The sequence below is a fragment of the Thamnophis elegans genome, chromosome 13, assembly GCF_009769535.1.
Source record: "Thamnophis elegans isolate rThaEle1 chromosome 13, rThaEle1.pri, whole genome shotgun sequence".
NCBI classification, from domain to species: Eukaryota; Metazoa; Chordata; class Lepidosauria; order Squamata; family Colubridae; genus Thamnophis; species Thamnophis elegans.
In genome coordinates this window covers 10,428,359-10,452,944 of record NC_045553.1, presented here as the reverse complement: position 1 = coordinate 10,452,944, position 24,586 = coordinate 10,428,359, and the positions used below count along the sequence as shown (strand labels likewise).

Genomic DNA, 24,586 nt, shown 5'->3' with positions numbered 1-24,586 from the left:
GTGTCTCTGTCTCTCTCTCTTTTCTCTCTCTCTCTCTGGAGATCTCTCTCTCTCTCTCTCTCTCTCTCTCTCTCTCTCTGTCTTTCTTTCTGTTTGTCTCTCTCTCTCTGTCTCTGACTCTCTCTGACTCTGTCTTTCTTTCTGTTTGTCTCTCTCCAACTCTCTCTTTCTCTGTCTCTCTCTGTGTCCATGCCTCTCTCTCTTTTATCTCTCTCTCTCTCTCTGTCCTTCTTTCTGTTTGTCTCTCTCTCTCTTTGTCTCTGACTCTCTCTCTCTTGTCTTTGTGTGTCTGTCTTTCTTTCTGTCTCTGACTCTCTCTGACTCTGTCTCTCTCTTTTGTCTCTCTCTCTCTCTGGGGATCTGTCTGTCTGTCTGTCTCTGTCTCTCTCTCTGTCTTTCTTTCTGTTTGCCTCTCTCTCTATCTCTCTCTTTCTGTCTGTCTGTCTCTCTCTCTCTCTCATTCACTCATCCAAGGAACAAATCCCTGAAAAACAGATTGATGAGCCAGTATATAGCTTTCTTAAAAAGGTATTTTTATTGGTGCTGTAGTTTCATTGTTCAAAATGACAAAGAATGATGCTTAAAGGTTTGCTTCTGGAGAGGAAAAGGAGTAATAACCATAGCACAGCACAGCACAAAAAACCCCCACAAAACAACATCCCTTTCAGACACATTATGTAAAAACCTGGTTGAGAAACACTGTCCGATCTGCTACCATTCCATTCTATTTTTTTATTTTTTTGACCCCAGGAAGAGGCAATTTTGTAGAAAGAAAACATTGCAAGTTGGTTTGAAGTTGGCCATTTTTTTTCATTCGGTCAAACCTGAGATTCAACCTGCAACCATGCCACCTTACCTGCTCAGATGTTCCATGGTAGTGGACTTTAGAGTTGCTGCTGAAAGCAGGGCGATATTTGTACATGGCAGGTGTGGAAGGGCTGATCAGCTTGGGAGAAAGGCTGCTCTCTGGAAAACAAAAGAGAAAACAAGCCATGGTTTATGGCATGCCCAAACCATGATTGGGTTTCACATAACCTATATCATATAAATGACTTGCTTACAGCTTAGCAAACTCTGTAAATCCAGCTACCGAATTTTTCAAATCTTAGCTTATGGCTTAGGGCAGTGGTCCCCAACCTTTTTATCGCCGCGGACCAGTCAGCCTTTGATAATTTTACCGTGGCCCGCTGAGCGCACGCAGGGTTGGGGGGGGCAAAAATGGGGGAATACAAACATACTTTTTAAATCCACCTTCCCAATTCAACACCTGAATCATATCCCACCTTCCATTTTGTATGTAGATTTTAAGGAATAAACAGCTGAATTAATCAAGGTCAAAGATAAAAAGAGCAAGGGCAAAATTAAATAAGCCAGAGGATAGCAATGTAAAAAGAATACAGTATTAAGCCCATTCACTCTATCTAAGCCCCCCCACCTCACAAGGTTGTCGTGGGGGAAATAGGGGGTGGGAGTATTAGGTATCTTCACTACCATATATAAAAGGAGAAACGCGACCCGGGAGCGCAGCCTCCAAGAGTCCATATCGCCAATAACTACGCGTGGGGGGAAAGGAAATGTGTTTTGTGAGGAAGAGAAAGAGCGCGCTTCACCGATGCCCGTTGGCGAAATTTTGGAAGAGAGGCAAGAGACTTCAGGCACCGAGCCCCCACCCCTGGCTGCGGCAACTGGAGCGGGCGGGAGGCAGGGAAGGGGTGGGCAAGACCACCGCTTTTCCACCGTGCGCTGCAATAGCGGCAGCGGCGGCCTGAATCTGGCGACTGCCCCTCACCACCTCAGGCGGCGCTCATACCCTCCTCTTTCCTGCGCTACCGTTAGACTCCTCTCAGCCCCCCACCCACGCCCGCGGAGGGCGCACGCGCGCCAAAATCGCGCACCCCCCATCTCCCCTCAAAAGACCCCCCCCCCCGCCCTCGGCTGCCCGACGTTCTCTCTCTCTCTCTCTCTCTACCTCTCCCACCGTTCCTTCTCACAAGCCAAGGCCGGGCGGGAAAAAGAAGAGAGCGGCCTCCAAGGGCTCCGCTTCCAGCGCATGGTCCGCCCCCTCCTCGCCTCGCTTCCAGGCGAGCCGACTGAGGCGAGAAAGGAGAAAGAGGCGGAGGCGTTCACTGAGGGGACGGCTGACTCGGGGAGGGGGCGGAGGTGGTGTAGTAGCGGGGGATTCTTCCTCCTCGCCTCACTTGCTCCTGTGCTTCCGTGCAGCTCCCCCCCTCCAGCGACGGTGCTGCATGAGTGAAGAGTCGGCCGTTGCATGGCCCCCGGCCGCTGCAGCGATCATGGCCCCCGGCCGCTGCGCGGCCCGGTGCCAGGTACTCCACGGCCCGGCACCGGTCCGCGGACCGGGGGTTGGGGGCCACTGGCTTAGGGCAAGGGCCAGCCACCGGTGGCTCTGGAGCCGCATGTGGCTTTTTCATCCCACTGCTGCGGCTCCCTGTCGCCAGTCGGCACCACAATTTTGAAAGGAGCTTCCAGTTTTTTTTGGGCGGGGGGAGCAGGGCACTCCAGGAGGAGACTCTATGGCAAAGGGCGGGGTTTTCTGGTCAGCTCCATATTGATAGGGCTTTCGGTTAGGGCAGGTAGAGGAAAAAGGATGCTGCACTAGGAGGAGACTCTATGGTGGGGGAACCGGACTTCCAGTCAGCAGAGGAGAAAGGATGCCGCACTAGGAGGAGACTCTATGGTGGGGGAACCGGACTTTCGATCGGCTCCAGAATTGAACAGGCAGGGGCTTCCGATTAGGACCTTTGTGGTTCTTTGAGTGGTTTAAGGTTGCCGTCCCCTGGCTTAGGGTGTTACATGCGCCCAGTTAATGATGGCTTAGTCAGTAAACCAGAGTTCAACAAACTATGGCTTAGTTTCTATGAATCCAGTAGTTTCTGCATCACGGGCTCAAGCCGTCATGAATTTTTCACCAGAAAGAACGTTTTAAAAGAGAAAAATCCATACGTTCACTTGATTTAAAAAAATAAATAAATAAAAGATCCAATCTTGTACCTTCGGTGCTTCCCAGTTCGCTGTATTTACTGGAATCCCCTTTGGGTGGAAGTGGAGGCTGCATATCCATGGTATTTTCATCCAGCGCTTCTAGACTAATTTTAGACTGAAAACAATCACAAAACAAAGTTAAGGGTTGCCCAGCAGTCTATCCTAACCCTTAAATCATGCATCCCCTCCCCCCCCCCCAGATGCCTCTACACATTGTGCAGGGTAACAGCGGCCTTCACACATTGTGTTAAACTGCAGCATTGTTTGTTCCGTTTGAGTTTAGCCAGTGCATGAAAACAGCCACATTTGTTTTCCTCATCCTGGTTTATGGCTTAATAGGTTCTCTGAACCCATCCAGTTGAGACTTGCTCAACAAACCATGGTTAAACAAAGCATTGCTTAATGTAGTCTAAAGATGCTTTGCTAGGAGCCAGTTTGGTCTAAGTGGGTAAAGCATCGGGCTAGAAGCCAGACCATGAGTTCTAATCCTGCCTTAGTGATGAAAGGCAACTGGATGACTTTGAGCCAATCACCAGGAGACTGGGAGTTCTAGTCCCACTTTAGGCATGAAAGACAGCTGGGTGACTTTGGGCTACTCACCAGGAGATGGTGAGTTCTAGTCTTGCTTAGTTATGAAAACTGACTGGGTGATTTTGGGCCAATAATCAGGAGACTGGGAGTTTTAGTCTTGCCTTAGGCATGAAAGATGGCTGAATGACTTTGGGCCAATCACAGGGAGACTGGAAGTTCTAGTTTCACCTTAGGCATCAAAGCCAACTGGGTGACTTTGGGCCAATCACTTTTTGTGGGCGTGCTTTTGTCAGCGCAGTTTTGTCAGCGCGCATTTGTCGGGCGCACATTTTTGGGTGAACCAAATCCAGCTAGTGAAAGTTATTCATATTCGTATTCATAAAAGCCTGTTTTATGAATTCAGCCCAACGTGGGTAAGTTTTATGGAACTCTTCCACCAGGAAAACATGGAAACAGATTTCTATATGGGTGGATCGTAGGTAGAAGATAGCTCTTACGGAATGCTTCACCTTGCTCTGGTTGAGGTTGGCTTGAACACCGTTGTCACTTATTTTGACTGTGATCTGTCGCTCCTTTAATTCCGGCCTCAGGAAAGGCGGCTTCACGCTTGCCATCTCCTTCTTCTTGGGATCCACAATGTACCTGCAAGATCACGGGACCTTGAAACATATGCTTTTCATAAAAAGGTACCCCCTCATGAGTGCTGCAGACCCTCAATGACTCGGGTGAAGGTCTGCAAGTGGCTTACACAAAGGAACAATTAATGAGCAACTAAGAGAGGAGGTTAAGAGGTGCTTCTAAAGAAATAAATATATATAGCAGCAAAACGAATCATCTACAAGGAGGGATAAACTGAAAAAAACAACAACGCCATTTTGGTGTGAAAGGCCATAGGCAAAGGCTTCGCGGGGGGATGAAGTCATGTGATAGTAGCGTCTACAATTTCCTGCGTTAGATGAGGAGAGCACATCTTTCTCCTTCTGCCCTGGCCACTTTTGACCGAGGCACGATAGAGAGCATTTTAACAAACTGCATCACTGTTTGGTTTGGTGGCAGCAGTGCCTCAGATAGAAAGTCCCTACAGAGAGTGATAAGGACAGCAGAGAGGATCAAAGCATTGTTAGAGACTCCACACATTCACTTTATGGTCTGTTTCTGCTGCTCCCCTCTGGGAGGAAGTTTCAAAATATTTCTAACGGGGACTACCAGATTGTGTAACAGCTTTGTTCCTTATGCTATCCGTCACATGATTTGTTTTTCTTGCCATGTACATGTATACATCCAAACTAGACTGTGTTGTTTCTCTGTGTCATATAACTTATGTGGGTATGTGGATGGATGGATGGATGGATGGATGTGTGTGTGTGTGTATGTGTATGTATGCATGTATGAATTATTTATTTATTTATTTATTTATTTATTTATTTATTTAGTCATGTTCATGTAGTGAATATTGGAGTTGGTGACACTTTGAGAGCTGTTGCATGGAAATTTCATTTTAATGTATGCCGATTAGTGTACATTCAAAGTGACAATAAAATTATTCTATTCTATTCTATTTTATTCTACTCTACTCTACTCAGCTCTATTCTACTCTATTCTTCTACTCTACTCTACTCTTCTACTCTACTCTACTCTTCTACTCTACTCTATGTTAACACACCAAGGGGTTAAAATCTGCATCTATCATTTGTACAGATTCAAAATATAATCAATAAATCAGTGAGGACCAGCTTGTCCAGTCCCCAAGCTCTCATCTCCACAAACCCAGCATTGGGGTTAATGATCAATCTTCTGTGCTTCTCCTTAGATCTCACCTAGGAGCCAGGGGGCTACAGAGGACATGTTCCACGTTCCCGCAGCATCCTTGAGTAAAAGGATTGACTCCTCCACGGAACTTACCCGTTACCTGGAATTAAAAACAAGGAGGACAGTTTGAAAAAGGGAGAGCTGAGAAAGACCTTGGGAGATGGAGGGAGGAGAGATGCTGCCTATGGAACCATCAGATAAGAGGCAGCATAGCCCACAGCTGGATAGTGGATGGGGCAAGAGACTCAGAAGGGACCCTCCCTAATTTTCTGGGCTGTAAAAGAGAAGGGGGAGGGGGAGAGGATTGTACAGGTATTTCTGGACTTAGGACTACAATGGAGCCCAACATTTCTGTTGTTAAGTGAGACAGTTGTTCAGTAAGTTTTGACCCATGTTACAGCTTTTCTTGCTAAGTGAATCGCTGCAACTCATTTAATGATCATTTGATGAAAAAAGTGACCTATGACCATGTTTCACAGTTATGACCGTTGCAACATCCCCATGGTCGCATGACCAAAATTCAGAATGCTTGGCAACTCACTCACATTTATGACAGTTGAAGTGCCCCGGGATTGTATGATCCCCTTTTGTGACCTTCTGGCAAACAATGTGAATGGGGAAGCCAGATTCGCTTAACAACCGTGTGACTGACTTCAGAATCGCAAAAATTCACTTAACAAATGTGGCAAAAAAAGTTGTAAAATGGGGCCAAAACTCACTTAACAAATGTCACACTTTAGCCACAGAAATTTTGGGCTCAATTGTGGTCAGAACTCAAGGACAGAGACGTGGTGGCTCAGGGACTAAGACGCTGAGCTTGTCGATCAGAAAGGTCGGCGGTTTGAATCCCTAGCGCCGCGTAACAGAGTGAGCTCCTGTGACTTGTCCCAGCTTCTGCCAACCTAGCAGTTCGAAAGCATGTAAAACATGCAAGTAGAAAAATAGGAACCACCTTTGGTGGGAAGGGAACAGTGTTCTGTGCGCCTGCGGCATTGAGTCATGCTGGCCACATGACCATGGAGACGTCTTTGGACAGCGCTGGCTCTTTGGCTTTGAAACGGAGATGAGCACTGCCCCCTAGAGTCAGGAATGACTAGCAAATATGTGCCAGGGGAACATTTATCTTTTTAACTCAAGGACTACTTGTAAGTAATACATTGACAACCCATGGTTTTTAATCAATTGTGGTTGTACGTTGAGGACTATATGTATGGGCAACTTTCTGGTGGTGCAAGGAATAGCAAATAATCCCAAATAAATAAATAAGCAAATAAATAGGATAGATAGAAAAGCCGTCTTACCTGCTCGTTGGTTGTGCGTCCTCGGGCCACCAAAACAATGTGGAAAGCAGTCAAGCCAATCACTGGGATGAAGAATAGCCCAGCGATACACATGACTGTCATTCTGGATGATGATGTTAAGGAAACCCTGAAAATTATTGTCCCATTGGGCACGGGAGTACGGTAGAAAGAATCACTTTCGTGCTGGCCTGAGCCTCAATTGGCCGGGTTGAACCCGAGAGAATCAGAGGTGGTATTCAGCAGGTTCTGAAAGATTCTGGAGAACCGGTAGTGGAAATTTTGAGTAGTTCGGAGAACTGGCAAATACCACCTCTGGCTGGCCTCGCCCCCATCTATTATTCTCTGCCTCTCGAGTCCCAGCTGATCGGGATGAAAAGGAGATTTTACAGTATCCTTCCCCTGCCATGCCCACCAAGCCACACCCACCACATCATGCCACGCCCACAGAACTGGTAGTAAAAAAAATTGAATCCCACCACTGGAGAAGACCCCAAAAGGAGGATACGTAACGGCGGTGTGGGCCACACCCACTTTCTCAGCGTGATGTAAGACATAGATAAGCCCGAAGGTGAATACGCTGACCATGTGGGCACTTAAAGACAGCAAGAAGAGGAAAAAGTAGCGGTAGTTTCGTCTTCCGATACAGTTATTAACCCAAGGGCAGTGATGATCAAAATCCTGGTGAAACAACAGGAGAGACAGTGTAATAATGCAGGCATAACTTGGTGTACACAGGAATAATGAGAAACATAATAATAACAATCACAACATTATCAACCTGTCGGGCTTCCAAGAGCTGGGAAAGACACATGGAGTTACTTCTGAGCAAAGTCCTTTGTTGTTCCTCAGCTATAGACAGAATCTTGCCAAACTAAAGCAGCTATCAAATTGTCAGGCAGAGAGAGAGACAGAGACAGAGGCAGACAGAGAAAGACAGAGAGAGAGAGAAAGACAGAGAGAGAGAGAAAGACAGAGAAAGACAGAGAGAGACAGAGAGAGACAGAAAGACAGAGACAGAGAGAGACAGAGAGAAAGACAGAGAGAGACACACAGAGAGAAAGACAAAGAGAGAGACAGAGAAAGACAGGGACAGAGGGAGAAAGAGAGAGAGGCAGAGACACATACACACACACACAGAAAGACAGAGAGAGACAGACAGAGACAGAGACAGAAACAGAGAAAGACAGAAAAAGAGAGAAAGAGAGAGAAAGACAGAGACAGAAAAACAGAGAGAGACAGAGAGAAAGACAGAGAGAGACAGAGACACACAGAGAGAAAGACAGAGAGAGACACACAGAGAGAGAGAAAGAGAGACACAGACACAGAGAGAGAAAGACACACAGAAAGAGAGACAGAGAAAGACAAGGACAGAGGGAGAAAGAGAGAGAGAGAGGCAGAGAGACACACACACACACACAGAGAGAGAAAAAGAAGAGAAAGACAGAGAGAGACAGAGAGACAGAGAGAGAGAGAAAAAAAGAGAAAGACAGAGAGAGAGGGGGGGAGAGAGAGAGAATTTAAGGGATAGATGTGTGACAAAGACAAAAAGGATTTCCTGGTAATAAACCACCTGCTCAATAAAACACTACGACTACCATGACATAAAATCCTATTGTCTTCTCAGCCAATAAATTCTCCTCGCTAACCTTCACCCCAGCCATCCCTCTAATGAAGAGGGATGCGTTTTATGTTCTGCTCCGGCTGACTCCTTTTAATGAATTTCTCTGCGCGGAGTTGATTCTCATCTCCTTTTTTTTTAACTGCACAACCGACGATGTCAGAAAACGGTTTTCAAAGAATGCCAAGGTGGTCAACAGGGTCTCGCGGAGAAAAAGAAACTTAGAAGGTGCCAGATGTTGAAAAAGGAAAGAAGTACCTCGCTTAAGAATAAGATATTTGTGCGTTTGCAACTGGGATCATTATGGTCTGGCTTTGCTTCGTGGCTTAAATATCCGGCGAGTAGAATGAAGGCATCTAATTTAACGCACAACATAGAATCCTAGACCATCTTATTTGTCTCTTGAGAATCTTTATGCGGGTCAAGAAGCAACAGTGAGAAATGGACACGGAACCACTGATTGGTTCAAAATCGGGAAAGGAGTCCGACAAGGCTGTTATACTGGTGATAGTGAACCTTTTTGGCACTGAGTACCAAAAAGGGAGCGCAGGGGTGCGCGCGGGGCAACGAGTGCCAAAAGGGGACCACTTTGCATGTGCACAAGCGATTTGCGTGCGAGCACTTTTTACGTCTGAGCCAGGACCAGGAAGAGGAGCTGCCCAGGGGGCACGCACGCACCAGAAAACGAATTTCTGGTTTCTGGCACGGCCCAGCAAGTCTTCTGGCTACTGCCACGCATGTAAACACACCGATCAGCTGCCCGACATGCATGCTCACACCAGAAAACAGAAGAGCAGCTCTTTCGGTTTCTGGTACTGCCACTCACACAAAAGACAGCTGATCACCATGTGCACCTGCGTGCCAGAAATCTGGAAGAGGAATAGGCGATGCCACATATGCCAGGCGACATGACTCCACATGCCACTTCCGGCACATGTGCTATAGGTTTGCCATCACAGCTGTATACTGTCGCCCTGCCTATTGAACTTATATGCAAAGCACATAATGAGAAAGGCGGGACTAAATGAATCAAAAATTGGAATTAAGATTGAGAAATATCAACAACCTCAGATATGTAGATGATGCCACTCTAATGGCAGAAAGTGAGGAGGAACTAAGAGCCTCTTGATGCGGGTGAAGAAGGAGAGTACAAAAGCTGGCTTGAAACTCAACATTAAGAAAACTAAGATCGTGGCATCCGGCCCGCTCAATTCCTGGCGCCTTTCTGCAGGCGTGACCGTCCTTTTCTGGAGGAGGGCCGGATGTCAGCCTCTGCTTCGCTACTGCTTTTCGGCTGCCATTGAAACGGGGAGGGAGGGCATGGTATTTGGGAAGGGAATCATTCTGTACTGGAGGACTGTTTATTAGGGAGTTATTCTCACCATCTCTTTGCGCATGTGGAAGGAAGGGAGTTTCCCGCCGAGGCCAACTGTCCAGCATTCCATCCTGATGATGATTTTTGAAGATGTCTCCCACCTGACAGTTGGGTGAAATATGATTGGACTATGTACTGGGGTACCAAGGGGAGGGGAATGAATCTTGTATTGATATCTATTGCTTTCACGCCTTTTTATTCAGATTCAGCTTTGCTTTGCTTCTAATCGTTTGTAGCCAGTAAAAGTACACTTAATTCTGCAATATGGAGTTGAGTGCTTTCTTTCTTGGTTATTAAATGAAGGGGCAGTGACATGCGGAAGAAATGGAGGTCAGGACAGAGTTTATTTTCCTGGGCTCCAAGATCATTGCAGAGGGGGATGGCACCCAAGGAATCAAAAGACGCTTGCTCCTAGGGAGAAAAGCTATGGCAAATCTAGACAGCCTACTAAAAAGCAGAGACATCACCCTGCCAACAAAAGTGCACCTAGTCAAGGCTGTGGTTTCCCCAGTTGAGATGGATGGCTGTGAAATTTGGACCATAAGGAAGCTGAGCGCCAAAGAATGGAGGCCTTTGAACTCTGGTGCTGGAGAAGACTCCTGCAAGTCCCTTGGACTGCAAGGTGATTAAAGGCAAGGAGGGTTGGACAAGATGACCTTCAAGGTCCCTTCAACTCTGTTAATCTGTTGAACTGTATTGCCTTTACTATAAAATCAATAATTCAAGGGATCGTGTTGAGTTATATTTTCTATGGCAAGTTTATAACTCTGCCCGTAAAGGAAAATTGCGTGTGTCCTTACCTCAACGCAGTTGTCGCAAACGCTGCAGTGGGAGCAACGCGGAGGGCGGTAGAAGTGGCAAGTGGCGCACCATTTCATCCGAACTTGGATGCCTTTGATCTCCACGTTCTTATAGAGCGGAGCTCGGAAGTCGTCATCTTTATCCTCGTCTTCGTCGGCTGCTCGGGGTTCGGATGACACAAAGAAACAGTTCAATGAGACACAAACATTCTCGTACTCCTCGTCTTTACAAACAGCCCAAAATTTTCGTGGCTAACAAAAACTCTTTGTTGAGTTTTGCCCCATTTTGTCACCTTTCTGGGCTTTAGTTGGGAAGCCAATCGCTGCGAGTTTTTCAGTTAGCCACACGGTTGTTAAGTGAATCCCACGCACTCACTTTATGGTCTGTTTCGGTTGCTCCCATCCAGGAGGAGGTTTTCAAAGTATTTCTAGCGGGAGTGGAATAGCTTTGTACCCTAAGCCATCCGTCTGGGAAACTCACAAGATTTGGTTTTTTTCTCACCGTTTACATGTATACATCCGGACTAGGCTGTGTTGTTTCTCTGTGTCATATAATATAGGTGGGTATATGCATAATTTTGTATTTATATATTGTCATGGTTATTTAGTGTCTATTGGAGGTGGTGACCCTGTGAGAGCTGTATGCAATATTTCATTTTAATGTATGCCGATTAGTGTACATTCAAAGTCACAATAAAGTTATTCAAAGTCTATCTTCTACATCTTCCATCCATCTTTCCCTTTCCTGCTCTCTAACCTCTCTATCGTTCTATATCTATCTATCTATCTATCTATCTATCTATCTATCTATCTATCTATCTATCTATCTATCTATCTATTTATCTATCTACCTACCTACCTACCTACCTACTTACCTACCTACCTACATCTATCTATTTATCTATCTATCTATCTATATCTACTTATCCATCCATCCATATCTATCTATCTATCTATCCATCCATCATCTATCCATCCACACTCCATCTATCCTTTCCCTTTCCCTCTCTCTAATCTCTTTATCATTTTATCATTCTATCCATTCATCCATCTATCTATCCATCTATCATTTATCCATCCTCACTCTATCCATCCTTTCCCTTTCCCTCTCTCTAATCTCTTTATCATTTTATCATTCTATCTCTATCCATCCATCCATCCATCCATCCAAAGCTCGCACTATCTATCTATCTATCTATCTATCTATCTATCTATCTATCTATCTATCATCTATCTACCTACCTACCTACCTACCTACCTACCTACCTACCTACCTATCTATCTATCTATCTATCTATCTATCTTTCTATATTTCTATATTTCTATTTATCCATCCATCCATCCATCCATCCATCCACCCATCACCTAGCAGCACTACTAGATTCCATAACAGTTTTGATCCCTATGCCATCTGCCTGGTAAATTTGCAAGATTTATTTTTCTCTCCATGTACATGAATACATCCGAACTAGGCTGTGTTGTTTCTCTGTGTCATATAATATATGTGGCTATATGCATAATTGTGTATTTAGAGAGCTGCATACAATGAAATTTCATTATAATATGTGCCGCTTAGCTTACATTTAAAGTGACAATAAAGTTATTTTAAGCCTAAGCAACTGACATTGCTGGTCGCGAAGATCACCTTTTTTTCAGTGATGTTCAAACAGTCACTAAATCAATGGTTGTATCCCGAGGACTAGTATAGGTTTTTTTTTTGCCTGGCTCCAAGCTCTAACCATCAATATCCCTGGAATGTACCTGGATGGTTGCAGGGCAGTCCAATTATGTTCCAGTTGGTTGTTTTTAACAGGAGTGGGATTCAGCCGGTTTGATAGTTCCAGTGAGCATTTAGCCACGCCCCTTGAGTTTCCTGTCCTACATTTCCCTGTTTTTTAGCTCAGCTGATTTGCGTGGCACAGCACATTGCTGTGCGTAGGCTGTTTTACTCACAGGCACCAACATAGTAGGTAAATTTTGAAGCCTAAAAAGGTCGTGTCAGCTTGTAAAGCGTATCCGTGACTATTATCAAGTTGGCATTGAAGGGTGGGAGAATTCCTTTGACCAGGGTCGGATCTCAGATTTCTACAGCAGGCGTGTGAGGCCCTAAAGTTTACAGCCTGCTGCAGCACCTCATTGGTGGATGTGATTTATGACACAGACTGAGGGGAGGGGAGACTTAGGAGATAAAGTTCAAACACCATTAACCGGAAATCAGATTTGGCTTCCCAGCAGATGATGCTCCTAAATGTTGCTCCTAATAAATGACATGGATTTCTTTTGAACTTTGGTCTTGAGGCTTTATTAATTAGGGCATCTTTTGGAATCTTCACAGATTTAATGTTGCACAGAGTGCACGAAGCACTCACCGAACCGGCTGTTAAATCGGTTGCATCCCACCACTAGCTTTTAACCTTTTAGTTGTGGGAAGCCAAGCAGGCGGGCCATATTTCTCCAGCCTGATCACCCTGGGTAGACAATGGGCCCTATTCCCATGAAAAGCATAATCCCAACTCAAACTTGCCAAGATTGCTTATGTGTTCATCTGCCAATACAAAACCCAGCAGAGCGTGCTCCAAACTCCCCCACGCAGCTGACAAGACTCTGAGTCACTGGCCCCAACAATAACAAAGTGCAAAAAAAAAACAACAAAAGCATCCAAAGGGATGAATAGCACATTCAGACCTCGAGCATGTACTAAGTTGGCATGTACAAACAAGAAGGAGATTAGGAAATGTAAGGGACTTATTAAAATTAGAAAATAGGTTTCCAGGACATCTAAAGGATAACAGGACACGAAGACACAGCAGAGGGTAAAAAGACAACCAGGTGAAAGGGACCCAATGAGAAGTTCCTTCAAAAAGGTGGGGAAAAAGGTGGAGTGAAAGGGGGTATCAGCCTAGAACAGGGGTGTCCAACTCTATTTTATTGAGGGCCACATCAGGGTTTTGCTTCACCTTGTGACACCGTGGTGGGTGTGGCCAGGGAGGGTGTGGCCAGCTCAATGACACTCATGTCGGGGCGAGCGCCTGTGGAGGCCCGAGTGATCTGCCAGCGAAAACGGCTCTCGAGCTCCGTTTTCGGCTGCAATGGCCTCCTGCAACCCCCTGCCAGCAAAAACGGGCTCTTGAGTTCTGTTTTTGGCTGCAATTGCAGTTTGCAGTTTGCAGTTTATTAGGATTTGTATGCCGCCCACTCTCGAGAGACTCAGGGCGGCTTACAGATAAAGGCAGGAAGGGGGAACATATAAAAATTAAAAAGAACAGACATTAAAATTCCAGAACATCCATATAGCTTAGAATGGGGCTGGATAAATCAACAGCCCCAGGCCTGCCGGAAGAGCCAGGTCTTAATCGCTTTGCGGAAGGCTGGAAGAGTAGTAAGGGTCCGGATCTCTACGGGGAGACCGTTCCATAGGGCTGGAGCAGCTACAGAGAAGGCCCTCCCCCGGGGAGTCGCCAGCCGACATTGACCGGCAGATGGAATCCGGAGGAGGCCTAGTCTGTGCGATCTAATAGGTCTTTGGGAGGTAATTGGCAGCAGGTGGTCTCTCAGGTAGCCAGGTCTAAACCATGTAGGGCTTTAAAAGTAATGACTAGCACCTTGAAACGTGTCCAGAGACCAATGGGAATCCAGTGCAGCTCACGGAGGATAGGTGTAACGTGGGTGTACCTAGGTACACCCACTATCGCTTGCGCGGCTGCATTCTGGACTAACCGAAGTCTTCGAACACTCTTCAAGGGCAGCCCCATGTAGAGCAATGGCCTCCTGCAACCCTGTGCCAGTGAAAATGGGCTCTCGAGCTCCATTCTCGGCTGCAATGGCCTCCTGCAATCCCCTGCCAGTGAAAACAGGCTCTCGAACTCCGTTTTAGGCTGTAATGGCCTCCTGCAACCCTCTCCCAGCGAAAACGGAGCTCTCGAGCTCCATTTTCGCTGCCAGAGGCACCACGGGCTGGTCCTTCTCTGTTTCCAGGGTGGCCCCGCAGGGCAGATCTAAGCACCCCATGGGTCAGATCTCGCCCCTGGGCCTTGACCTTGACACCCATGGCCTAGCCACAAAGAAAGTTCGTCTCTTGAGTGCTGTTGACCCTTATGTAAATCTTAGCAGATTAGTTGAGAAGATTCCTGTGTGTAGGCTTTTAGCAATGAAATAGTTTGATTGAACTTTCTCGTGCGGATCCTGTTCTTTTGCACACCTGAAGTTTCTACAACGTCATCAGCCTTTCCAAGGAATTTTACAAGAAATGGTAGGATAGGACTTCCTTCCTTTCCGCACTTCTGAAATTCCTGATTTACCTCGTGGGAAGACTCCTGGGTCCATAAATGTGGCCATACTGAAGTTTGCAAGCACAAACAGGAATACGAGCCCATTGTAGAGTGGAACAGCTGGGGAGATGGCTCTGGTCAACCACGGGCACCTGGACGAAAGAAGCACAACAACACGAGAACATTATTTGTCAAATGCAACAGCTGACACTTTCTCACCCACTTTCTTAGAGTGGCCAGCAGAGCCGGTGGCAGAGTCAAACAGGGAGGAGATTGGGGAGGAACCTGGGCCACCTGGAGTGTGGGGAAGGCTCAGATGAGGACTCTGTGTCAGAGGCAGAGAGGGGATCAGAGCCGTCTGACAATTATCAGCTGCCTTCGGAGTCAGACATAAATGAAGCAGAAGAACAGCTGGAGCCTGTTCCCAGTAAGTGCATGCGCAGTTGCCAGACGAAGGAAACAGCTAAATAACAGGGGTTGACTTGGGAAAAAAGGCACAGGTGGATGGTAAATGGCCCCTCCCAAGGGGAATAAAGAGGACTGAAAGGGAACTGGAGTTTGCAGGAGACAATTAGTTCGCTTAATTAGTGTGAAGATTTGTTTGTGACTCTCGGAGACTCCTTGCCAAGTATTTTCTTGTACAGCCGTTGCGTTTGGAAGATATCGGCCTGGCAGCTCTCCAAGCCTGATAAAGACCTTATCAGTTGTTATCACTTATCAGTGGTTGTAAATTCACCCTTGAAAGACTGTTTGCCGGGACTTTGAACGAGAGGAATTCATATGAGCTTCGTAAAAAGGGGTTTTGTTGGGACAAGGAGTCTGCTTCGTGATTTGGTGACGCCTGGGTCAAAACAGTGGAGCTCCCATGGTGCTAATTCCAGACCCAGGCCAGAAGGTGAAGAGGGGAATCAAAATTACAACATCCATGAATTCCTCAACCAAGTTCAACATTTCGTGTGAATACAGCCGTGGTAGAATATTCAAATGGAACAAGTGAAGCCAACTGTTGACCAGCAAACTTCACCAATACAAGCGACGGGGAAGATCAAAATACCGACAGCCTTTGACTTGCAACCGTTGTTTACAGTTACAACAGTGAAAAAGGAACTTAAGACCATTTCTCACACTTACGACCATTGCAGCCTCTCCATGATCAAAATGATCCAAATTCAGATGGAATTCAAATTATGACGGTCGCAGTGTCCTGGGGTCACGTGATTTCTTGTGCGACCCGACGAGCAAAGTCGATTGGGGCATCCAGATTCCCTTAACAAGGGTGTGACTCACTTAACAAATGCAGCGCTTCACTTAACAACTGTGGCAAGAAAAGTCGTAAAACGGGTCAAAACTCACTTAACACACGTTTCACCTTAGTAACATAAATTTTGGGCTCAGTTGTGGTCGTAACTCAGGGACTAGCTGTCGTAATACACTGACAACCCATGGTTTTTAGTCTAAGCAACCCATACAATAATCTTCTGCAGAAGGAATGGTAGCCTGTTTGAAACAATTCTAAACTAAGTTTTGCCCATGCAGGCAGTCCTCGACTTACGACCACAATTGAGCTCAAAATTCCTGTTGCTAAGTGAGACAGTGGTTAAGTGAATGTTGCCTCTCTTTACGACCTTTCTTTCTTGCCATTTTGATTACATGACCATAGGGATGCTTACAAAGGTCGTCGGTGTGAAAAGAGGTTGTAAGTCTCTTTTTTCAGTGCAGTTGTAACTTTTTTTTAATTGAACATTTAAAAAAAAAACAAATTTTTACAAATGTTTAGTTCCCAACCCCACCCTCCCGCCCCAACCCCCTCCCCAACCTTCCCCCTCCCCCCGACTTCCCAAAACCAATACAGGATATAAATCTTTAACAAAGAGAATCTAAGGTACAGTTAGAAAAAAGAAAACCAAAAAAGATAGTTAATAACGTCTTTCAATTGAGCTTTAGCTCCTCCTTGCTGGACTAGCTCTGGACAATTTATAATCCCTGGTCTCTAATCATAAACTATCTGGAATTTCTTAGTCCCATATTTGTTTTGAGGATAGTCAATCCATCTTTTCCACTCCAGTTTATATCTCTCGTTTGAATGGTCCGTAAGATATGCAGATATTTTGGCCATCTCACTAGGTTTGTTACTTTCAATGTCCATTCTTGAATAGTTGGCAAATCTTCCTTCTTCCAGTATTGCGCCACCAACAATCTAGCTGCAGTTATTAAATGCAATATCAGATTAGTCTCTACAACTACAGTTGTAACTTTGAACGGTCCCTAAACAAACTGTTGTACGTCGAGAACTATACCTGTATTTTGGAAACTCAGTTCATAGTTTCATGAACTTTAAATCCACAAGCATGAATTATAAGTGGTATTTGGCCCCATCCAGGTATCAATTCAATGTACAGTAGTGGCCAAAATTGTGGAAACATTTTGGGAAAAATGTATTTTTGAGGTTTGATGGCTAATAACACCATTTTATTTTGGAGTAGTACCATAAAAACATATATCAATGGAAAAATAATTTAATCAAGAATGCAAGGCAACAAAGTTTGTTCAATTATCTGTATTCTATGAAAAGTTACAGCCAAATATACCCAGCAATAAAACCCAGTTAAGAAAAGCCATCATTCCATCTTGGCTTCACATTATAACAGCTGCAGAGCTAAAAGACTTGGTTCACACCATGGGAAGACGCTGTAAGGTCCATAATTCATGCTAAAGGTTACCCATCTAAGTATTAACTGACATGGTGATAATTTTTGTGTATCTTGCTTTTTCTATGTGTTTCACTTTTCTTCTTTATAACTGCTATTCGAATAGCAAATCCTCTATAAAAGTTATTGCATTACGTTCTTGATTAAAAGTAACTTTCCATTGATATATAATTTTATGGTACTACTCAAAAAAAGTGGTGTTATTATCTAGTTTTAGAAAATACACTTTTCCCAAAAGGTTTAGACAATTTTGGCCACTACTGCATATTCACAAATCAATGATCACCGTCAAACTATATAAATTGCATGGATACAGATTTTAAAAAAAGAAAAGCAAAAAGGATAGTAATTTGCAAGAAAATTAGTAGATGCAGAAACAAATAAATCACCCAAGACTGGATTGTGCAGAATGTCCTAATTATTTCTTTTCTTTTCTTATTTTATGTTCTTTTCTCGTGCAGCTGGCTACACCCGAAAAATCAGAATATCCGAAACAATTGTAAGCAAGGGTTATTCTACGCCTTATTGGATTTGCAGGGTAAAACAAATAGCATATTTGAATGAGTTCAGCAAAGTTTAAATAAAGGACACAGTGAATAATTCTAAGCATTGGCCAGATGTCCCGGGCCCCACCCTTTTGCCGTTTCTGGTCTAATTTGGTTTTTTTTTTTACAAGTTCTCGAAGCATTGAGAAAACTTAAGATGTGCAAAACCTTTAAAAATAAATAAATCTCCCTTTGTAGCAATAGCAATAGCACTTATACTGCTTCATTGGGATGCGGTGGCTCAGTGGCTAAGACGCTGAGCTTGTTGATCAGAAAGGTCGGCGGTTCGGCGGTTCGAATCCTTAGTGCCGCATAACGGAGTGAGCGCCCATTACTTGTCCCAGCTTCTGCCAACCTAGCAGTTCGAAAGCAGGTAAAAAATGCAAGTAGAAAAATAGGAACCAACTTTGGTGGGAAGGTAACAGCGTCCCGGGACCCTTTGGCACTGAGTCATGCCAGCCACATGACCACGGAGACGTCTTCGGACAGCGCTGACTCTTCAGCTTTGAAACGGAGATGAGCACCGCCCCCAGAGTCAGGAATGATAAGGACATGTGTGCAAAGGGAACCTTTACCTTTACCTTACTGTTTTAACAGCCCTCTCTAAGCGGTTTTACAGAGTCAGCCTCTTGCCCCCAACAATGTGGGTCCCCATTTTATCCACCTTGGAAGGACGGAAGGCTGAGTCAACCTTGAGCCGGTGAGATTTGAACTGCCGAACTGCAGCTAGCAATCAGCTGAAGTAGCCTGCAGTACTGCACTCTAATCACTGCGCCACCTCGGCTCCTGTAAATTGTAAAATCTCATTCCATCAATTTAAGGGCTAGAATCCTTCATTTTATAGAAGTGTTTGTTCTTGGAATCATAGAAGCTGACAGTAACTTTATACCTAGAATAAGACAAACTATTAAAGCAAAAACAACAACAATAATACCCGATCAAGGAACTACCAAGGAGAAAACAATACCTCCACCCATGCCAGCAAGGCAAAGCTACTGCTTATAAACAGGGAGCAAACCCCACTCACTCACTAGGACTGATGATGGTACCTGGTTGGATAATGAAATGTCTGCGAGAAATCAGTCAAGCGCAGAGAGCACCAAGGACACCACAATCTTTCTCATCCTCCTCTCTGCTAGCCCCACTCCCTTCATCACTGATGATGCTACCTAGTTGGGTCATGAAATGTCTGCAAGAAAACCACAAAGCTCAGAGAGCAAAAGGACCTTACGGTACTCCTCCTAGTCCTCCCCTTCTCCTTCTCCTCCACAAACCCTCACTCCCTTCTAGCACTGATGGTGTTGCCTAGTTGGGTCATGAAACGTTTACAAGAAATAACTAAGCTCAGAGAGCACCAAGGACCCCAGAGTTGAACCATGTTCTCTTCTACTGAAACTATGTTTTCATCAAAACATCAGATTTTTGGGGGGGAAGGGTAAGGGGGGGGGAGAAATCAGCCTCCAACTACTCTGTAGCCACCAACATCTTATTAGAAAAGCATAACAGTTCTTTCAAGACAAGGAGACATATTTTTGCTTTTCCTTCCCACCATTGGAAGTGTTCCAACCTCTGTGTTGACTAAATGCCAGGCCATGTTGTCTATTTTGTCTGCAACGCTGGCATTCTTTGGCCCAATCCCATTCTCTCCCCCCCCCCCTCACACACTCTCTCTGGCACACATACTCTCTCCCCCTCTTTCTATTCTCTTCTCTCTTCTCTTCTCTATTCTATTCTCTATTCTGTTCTCTATTCTATTCTATTCTACTCTACTCTATTCTTTCATATTTCTATTCTATTCTATTCTATTCTCTATTCTATTCTCTCTATTCTATTCTACTCTTTCATATTTCTATTCTATTTTATTCTCTATTCTATCTCCCTATTCCTACTCTATTCTATTCTTTCATATTTCTATTCTCTATTCTATTTTATTCTCTATACTATTCTTTCATATTTCTATTATATTCTATTCTATATTCTATTCTATTTCATTCTATTCTCTATTCTATTCCATTTTATTCCATTCTTTATTTCTATTCTATTCTATTCTTTCATATTTCTATTCTATTGTTTCTTATTTCTATTCTATTCTATTCTTTCTTATTTCTATTCTATTCCATTTTTTCATATTTCTATTCTATACTATTCTTTCTTATTTCTATTCTATTCTATTCTTTCATATTTCTATTCTATTCTTTCATATTTCTATTCTATTCTATTCTATTCTATTCTTTCATATTTCTATTCTATTCTTTCATATTTCTATTCTATTCTATTCTATTCTCTATACCCTTGTTATGGATTATGCAGCCAGGATTAAAGTAAATGGATGAACTCAATCATAGAGCTGTTATACCGAATTGAGTATGGGATGGGTTGGATTAAACCTATCCATATCTTTCTGGTCATTTCCCCCACCCTCTAGAGAGGGCTATCCAACCAGGGTAACTTTAAGATTTGTGGACTTCAAGTTCCAGAATTCTTCAGCCAAGCGTCACCTTCAAAACTCTTTTGAGTGGTGGTTGAAGGGCCTATGCAGGAACTGGGTATGTCTAGTTTAATGAAAAGAAGGACTAGGGGAGACATGATAGCAGTGTTCTGATATCTCAGGGGCTGCCACAAAGAAGAGGGAGCCAAGCTATTCTCCAAAGCACCTGAAAGCAGGACAAGAAGCAATGGGTAGAAACTAATCAAGGAGAGAAGCAACCTAGAACTGAGGAGACATTTCCTGACAGTGAGGACAATTAATCTGTGGAACAACTTGCCTCCAGAAGTTGTGAATGCTCCAACAGTGGGAGTTTTTAAGAAGATGTTGGATAACCATTTGTCTGAAGAGGTGTAGAGTTTCCTGCCTAAGCAGGGGGTTGGACTAGAAGACCTCAAAGGTCCCTTCCGACTCTGTTCTTCTATTCTATTATATTCTACACTTCAAGGTGTCGCTTCTATCCTCAATTTCTTTGGAAATTTCTCCTCTGGGGAAACCATCTTGCCATGCGAGACACAATTGCTCACAGAAACGATAAGAAGAATTGTGATTGCAGCTATCAACCAAGATTCCTCAGAACAACAGGGGAGCTGTTAATTTCTCTCCGCCAAGTTTTGAATAGTGTGTGTGTGTTTGTGTGTGCGCGCGTGCATTAATTAGACACACCAGTTCCACCATAAAAACTTTCCTTTGTACTTAGGAAACAGATTGTCGGCTTTTTGGACTGAGTCAATTTCAAATGAAAAACGGAAAGTCAGCACTATTATTTGGCTGCAATTCTAATAAAAATAATAACAACAATAGCCCACTGTTTTGAATCTAAATGATAAACTAGTCTGTAACTACAAGGAAAATACCTGCAGATGTGAATAGGTTGCAGCTCCCAAATATCCCAACTGGGTTTAACATGATCGATTGCTCAAGTTTAATATTCTGGTCCCAATTACTAGCCTCGAATGATAGTTTGTCCTGATCCCAAATTACTATATGGTTTCTTCATTTAAACCTTACAATATGGCTCAATTGTGCACACCATTTTCTCCATGACTTTGCAGCTGTGCCCTCTGAAATAATTTATTTAAATATGTAATTCATATTTACGGTGGCTCATCTCCCAACAGTGACCAAAGAGAGATGGAATCAATCCCGAAGAGATTGGATTTTATTCCTACTGAATTCCGGGTCAGTAAGAATCAAATCAATATTAGCATGAAAGCTACAGGACATGTAACTAAAAATTTGAGCCTTCTGTCACATAAAAATAATAAGTGAGTGGTTGGTTGATCCAGGATAGAATAGAATAGAATAAAACAGAATAGGGATAGGGATAGGGATAAGGATAGGGACAGGGACAGGGACAGGGATAAAATGGACTGGACTGGACTAGGATAGGGATAGGGATAGGGATAAAATGGACTGGACTGGACTGGACTGGAGTAGGATAGGATAGGATAGGATAGGATAGGATAGGGACAGGGATAGGGGTAAAATGGACTGGCCTGGCCTGGAATAGGATGGGATAGGGATGGGGATAGGGATAGGGATAGAATAGGGACAGGTATAGGGGTAGGGATAAAATGGCCTGGCCTGGCCTGGCATAGGATAGGATAGGGATAGGGATAAAATGGACTGGACTGGACTGCACTGGAATAGAATGGAATGGAATGGAATGGAATGGAATGGAATGGAATAGAATAGAATAGAATAGAATAGAATAGAATAGAATAGAATAGAATAGTGAGTTCAAGTCCTGTCTTACGAATGAAAGCTGGCTGGGTGACTCTGGGGCACTCTCTCTCTCAGACCAACTCGCCTCACAGGGCTATAGTTATGGGGAAAAGAAGAGAAAGGAGTATACACACGTTCACTGCCTTGAGTTATTTGTAAAAGTAATAAAGGTGAAATAGACAGACAGATAGACAGACAGACATATAGATCAATACATTAAGACAGACATAATAGAAGACGTATAGGTGGATGGATGGATGGATAGATAGGAAGGAAGGAGAAAAGTAGAGGGGAAAGGAAGAAAGGGGAAGGAAGGAAAGAAGAAAAAGAAAGAAGCAATACAACTTCAAAAGGATGCAAGATTAATCCACATGTTCCTTCAGATCTCTCTTATAGCCATCTCTGAGTGTATTGCTCCAGCCTGGTATTAATCATTTCCCTCTTTTCATTATAAATCATGTGCAAGGAGCATTGCTGTACCACCAGCATTAATAATCAGGGGAATGGAGGGAGCAAAATATTAAAGGTAATGTTGTATACCTCTTTCTTTCTCCCTCCCTCCCACCTTCTTTCTCTCCTTCTCTCCGTCCCTCCCCCTCCCTCTTTCTCTTTCTCTCTCCCCTCCCTTTCTCCCTTTTCCCTCCTTCCCTCCTCCTACTCTCTCTCCCTTCCTCCCTCTCTCTTTCCCTTTCTCCCTTTCCCTCTCCCTTCCTCCTTTTCTTTCCCTCTCTCCCTTTCTCCCTCCCTCTCTCTTTCTCTGTTTCTCTTTCTCTCTCTGTCTCCCCCCCCCTTTCTCGCTCTCTTTTTATAAGCTGTTCTGGCTTATTAGCTTCTTCTGCTCCCGGGGTCTGGTGCAGGAAACGAAGACGTTAAATCTTAATTGAAACTACCTTCCTTCCAAAGGTTCAGTGGAAACAATTAAACCTTGCAGCCATGACTCAAGGGAACACTACAGCATTTTGATTCATGGCGAAACAAAGGAGCTACTTAGGTGTCACACAACAGTTACACTATTCATCCCAGAGAGTGACCACAGGAGAAACATGGGCTGGATTGCCAACCGTGATTCTATTAGGTATGACAAGCTGTGAAAAAACCTAGAAATGTAGATTGGCCGAATGGCCATCACAGTGCTTATAGGTAGAGGCTGGGATTGCTACCAGAATCAAAAGGAATTAGGCTTATACAAAGTGCTATGTTAGAGGGTAGCTTGTGTTGGCATACATCACACTCCACACCACAAAGGAGCCGGTACAATAAAAGGAAAAGGAGGAGGAGGAGGAGGAGGAGGAGGAGGAGGAGGAGGAGGAGGAGGAGATGAAGGGAGAAAAAGAAGATGAAGGGAGAAAAAGAAGGAGGAGGAAAAGAAGACGACGACGAAGGGAGGAGGAGGGAGGAGGAGGAAGATAAAATGAAGGGAGAAAAAGGAGGAGGAGGGGGAGAAGGGACAACAACAAGAAGAAGCAGAAGAAGAAGAGGAGGAGGAGGAAGAGGAGGAGGAGAAAGAAGAAGAGGAGGAGGAGAAGAAGAGGAGGAGGAGAAGGAGAAGAAGAAGGAGAAGTAACAGGAGGAAGAGAAGAGGAGGAGGAGGAGAAGAAGAAAAGAAAAAGAAGGAAGAAGAAAAGGAGGAGGAGGAGGAAAAAGGAGAAGGAGGAGGAGGAGGAAGAAGGAGGAGGAGGAGGAGGAGGAGAAGGAGAAGAAGATGAAGAAGAAGAAGAAGAAGAAGAAGAAGAAGAAGAAGAAGAAGAAGAAGAAGAAGAAGAAGAAGAAGAAGAAGAAGAAGAGAATTTATATGAGATGGTTTCTGCTTTTCATGTTGTCTTCATTCCAGAAAAAGAAGATGTTGTGAATTCGGTCACATGTCAGCAAGTTTTCTGACCAAGTTGCAACCAGACATATAAAAAGAAGTCAGAAAAAGTAGAGGATAAGCACGCTTAATACTTTTGCTAATCTCTTAATCACATCGATAGAACATGTTGAGCCATGCTCCAAGCGTCATGGCTTAGTACCGAAGTGAGAAAGCAGAACACCGCACCCCTGCCTCACATTAAAATAAAGTTCTAGATTTATATCTATAGTTCTAAATAGTCATAATTTTTTGATTAAACTGCAGCGAGATGAGTTCGCTCATTGCAATAAGCCACCAACCATAGTTCATTTCTTGTTCACACAATATGACTAAGTCAAAATGAGAAACTAGTCACAAGATGGCCTGGGACTTTGCGAGAAGCAGGCAGTGGAGCAGGATTCATACTCTCCTTAATCCTGCTAACGATAGTTTTTTTAACTATGACTTCTCAAAGGCACCCAGATTGGTTCACACAACTTGTTAAGCCACGGTTTGCAAACCATTAGAACAGAAAAGAATAACAGAGTCGGAAGGGACCTTGGAGGTCTTCTAGTCCAACCCTCGGC

At 44.2% G+C, this 24,586-nt stretch overlaps 1 protein-coding gene across 2 annotated transcripts in view; it reads right to left on the bottom strand.

Annotated features, from left to right (window-relative positions):
• Positions 1-24,586, bottom strand: part of ZDHHC8 (zinc finger DHHC-type palmitoyltransferase 8) — a 72,994-nt gene that overhangs the window by 5,738 nt on the left and 42,670 nt on the right. Inside the window, exons 2-9 of one of the 2 annotated variants that reach the window (XM_032229210.1) lie at positions 14,736-14,857; positions 10,438-10,595; positions 7,150-7,322; positions 6,645-6,747; positions 5,352-5,443; positions 4,032-4,176; positions 3,013-3,118; positions 857-966 (exon numbers count right to left, since the gene is read on the bottom strand). In XM_032229210.1, coding sequence (XP_032085101.1) covers positions 857-966; positions 3,013-3,118; positions 4,032-4,176; positions 5,352-5,443; positions 6,645-6,747; positions 7,150-7,322; positions 10,438-10,595; positions 14,736-14,857 — 1,009 coding nt within the window. The remainder of the gene's footprint in view (positions 1-856; positions 967-3,012; positions 3,119-4,031; positions 4,177-5,351; positions 5,444-6,644; positions 6,748-7,149; positions 7,323-10,437; positions 10,596-14,735; positions 14,858-24,586) is intronic. The other variant, XM_032229211.1, reaches the window with a different exon arrangement.